This window comes from Eimeria mitis, genomic scaffold, assembly GCF_000499745.2.
Source record: "Eimeria mitis Houghton genomic scaffold, Emh_scaff481, whole genome shotgun sequence".
NCBI classification, from domain to species: domain Eukaryota; phylum Apicomplexa; class Conoidasida; order Eucoccidiorida; family Eimeriidae; genus Eimeria; species Eimeria mitis.
The window spans coordinates 2,517-4,371 of record NW_013573111.1 but is presented as its reverse complement, the minus strand read 5'-3'; the positions used below and the strand labels follow the sequence as shown (position 1 = coordinate 4,371).

At 50.5% G+C, this 1,855-nt stretch overlaps 1 protein-coding gene across 1 annotated transcript in view; it reads left to right on the top strand.

The window, feature by feature from the left end:
* Positions 1-61: 61 nt before the first annotated feature.
* The window catches only part of EMH_0013720 (sushi domain-containing protein / SCR repeat-containing protein, putative), a gene marked incomplete at both ends in the record, with an annotated part of 3,949 nt that continues 2,155 nt past the window's right edge, over positions 62-1,855 (top strand). The window contains 4 exons of the mRNA XM_013499911.1: positions 62-381; positions 987-1,066; positions 1,209-1,516; positions 1,686-1,855. Of these exons, the coding sequence (XP_013355365.1) occupies positions 62-381; positions 987-1,066; positions 1,209-1,516; positions 1,686-1,855 (878 nt within the window). The remainder of the gene's footprint in view (positions 382-986; positions 1,067-1,208; positions 1,517-1,685) is intronic.

Below are 1,855 nucleotides of genomic sequence, written 5' to 3'. Positions count from 1 at the left end.
GTCTCTATCTGTTGCCTCTTCTGTCTCTGTCTTTGTTTGCTTTCTCTTTTTATTTGTCTCTATGGAGACAGAAGAGACAGAGAAGGAGACAGAGAAGGAGAGAGATACGGCAGAGGGAGAGACAGGGCGGGGGAGACAGACGAGGGAAAGGAGACAGGTAACAGACAGAAACAAAACGACAAAGGAGACAGAGAAAGAGAAGGAGACAGATAAGGAGACAGATAAGGAGACAGGAGAGACAGAAAGGAGACAGAGAAGGAGACAGAAGAGACAGAAAGGAGACAGAGAAGGAGACAGAGAACGAGACAAAAGGAGACAGAGAAGGAGACAAAAGGAGACAGAGAAGGAGACAGAGAAGGAGACAGAGAAGGAGACAGAGGGGTCAGCTGGGCCTAAACTAGTAGCGCCGCCTGTCTCCTGCTGCCTGCAGCAGCTAGCTGTGTAGTATCAGTTCTTTATAAGGAGACAAAAAACAAATAAATAAATATAAATATATAAAGTGGAGACAAAAGAGACAAAAAAGGAGACACTGCTGTCTCCTCAAGGGCACAACAAACTGGGGAGGCCGCGCCTCATCGGTGCCACCGGCCACCGCCAACAGCAGCAGCAGCAGCAGCAGCAGCAGCAGCAGCAGCAGCAGCAGCAGCGCTGCAGCAGCAACTATCTTTATGATAAAATAATTTTTTTTGCAAATTAAAATTAATTTAACTTATTTTAATTTAATATAACAAAAAAAGTAATGGAGAGATAGAGGAAAAGAATGTTTGCTGCTGCTGCTGCTGCTGCTGCTGCTGCTGCTGCTGCTGCAGCAACCGCTGCTGCTGCTGCTGCCCAGTGGCCTGTCTGTTGCTGCCTGGTTGGGCCCCTGCTGCTGCTGCAGAGGTCACCTGGGGTGCATCGGGCTGCTGCTGCAGCGTAGTATTCATATTTCTTTATTTGTGTTTTGTTTGTTTGTTATACTAAAGAGACATTTTGCTGCTATTCAGGTGTATAGGCAGCTCAGCTGCAGCAGAAGAAGCAGCAGCAGCAGGGCCTCACGAGGAGACCTGCGGAGACAGCTGGAGCCGTAGGCGGTGCTGTTTACTGTTTTTTTCTCCTTTTTTGTCTCCTTCTTCTTCTTTTTCTCTTTTCTGTCTCTTTTTATCTCTATATAGAGATATATTTAGAGACAAACTGCAGCAGAGGGCTACGCTGGGGTGTATGCACAGACAGCTCGCTGCAGCAGCAGCAGCACGGCGGTGGCAAAGGCTGCACCGCAGCAGCAGCAACAGCAGCAGCAGCAGCAGCAGCAGCAGCAGCAACTGCTGCAGTTTGTCTCCTTTTTCTTATATTCTCTCTCTTTGTTAGTAGATGCCGTAAAGAAGGAGGGCCCATAGACACCGCAGAGCAGCAGCCAGGGGCAGCGAGAAGGAGACAGAGGAACAGAGAAGGAGACAGAAAAGGAGACAGAGAAAGAGAGAAAGAGACAGAAGTAGAAAAAGAGAGACACCAGGGGAGACACCCCAACAAGATGGAGGTCAAGAGGCCCCTCTGGGGTTTATTGTCTCTGCTGCTGTTTGCTGCTGCTGCAGCACCGAAGAAGGGACATTCGGTTACCCTTGCCAGCAGCAGCAGCAGCAGCAGCAGCAGCAGCAGCACAGAACTAGACGCAGAAGGAGACAGTCTCCTTTTTCCTCTCGCTGCAGCAGGAGACAGTCCCCTCGCTGTCCCCTTCTCTTTCGCGGAGACAGCAACGGCCCCAGAGGAGGAGATATCCTCAAGCCAAGAGGAGACAGCTTCTGCAGCAGAAACACCCACCAGCAGCAGCAGCAGCAGCAGCAGCAGCAGCAGCAGCAGCAGGAAGGAGGCAGCAGCG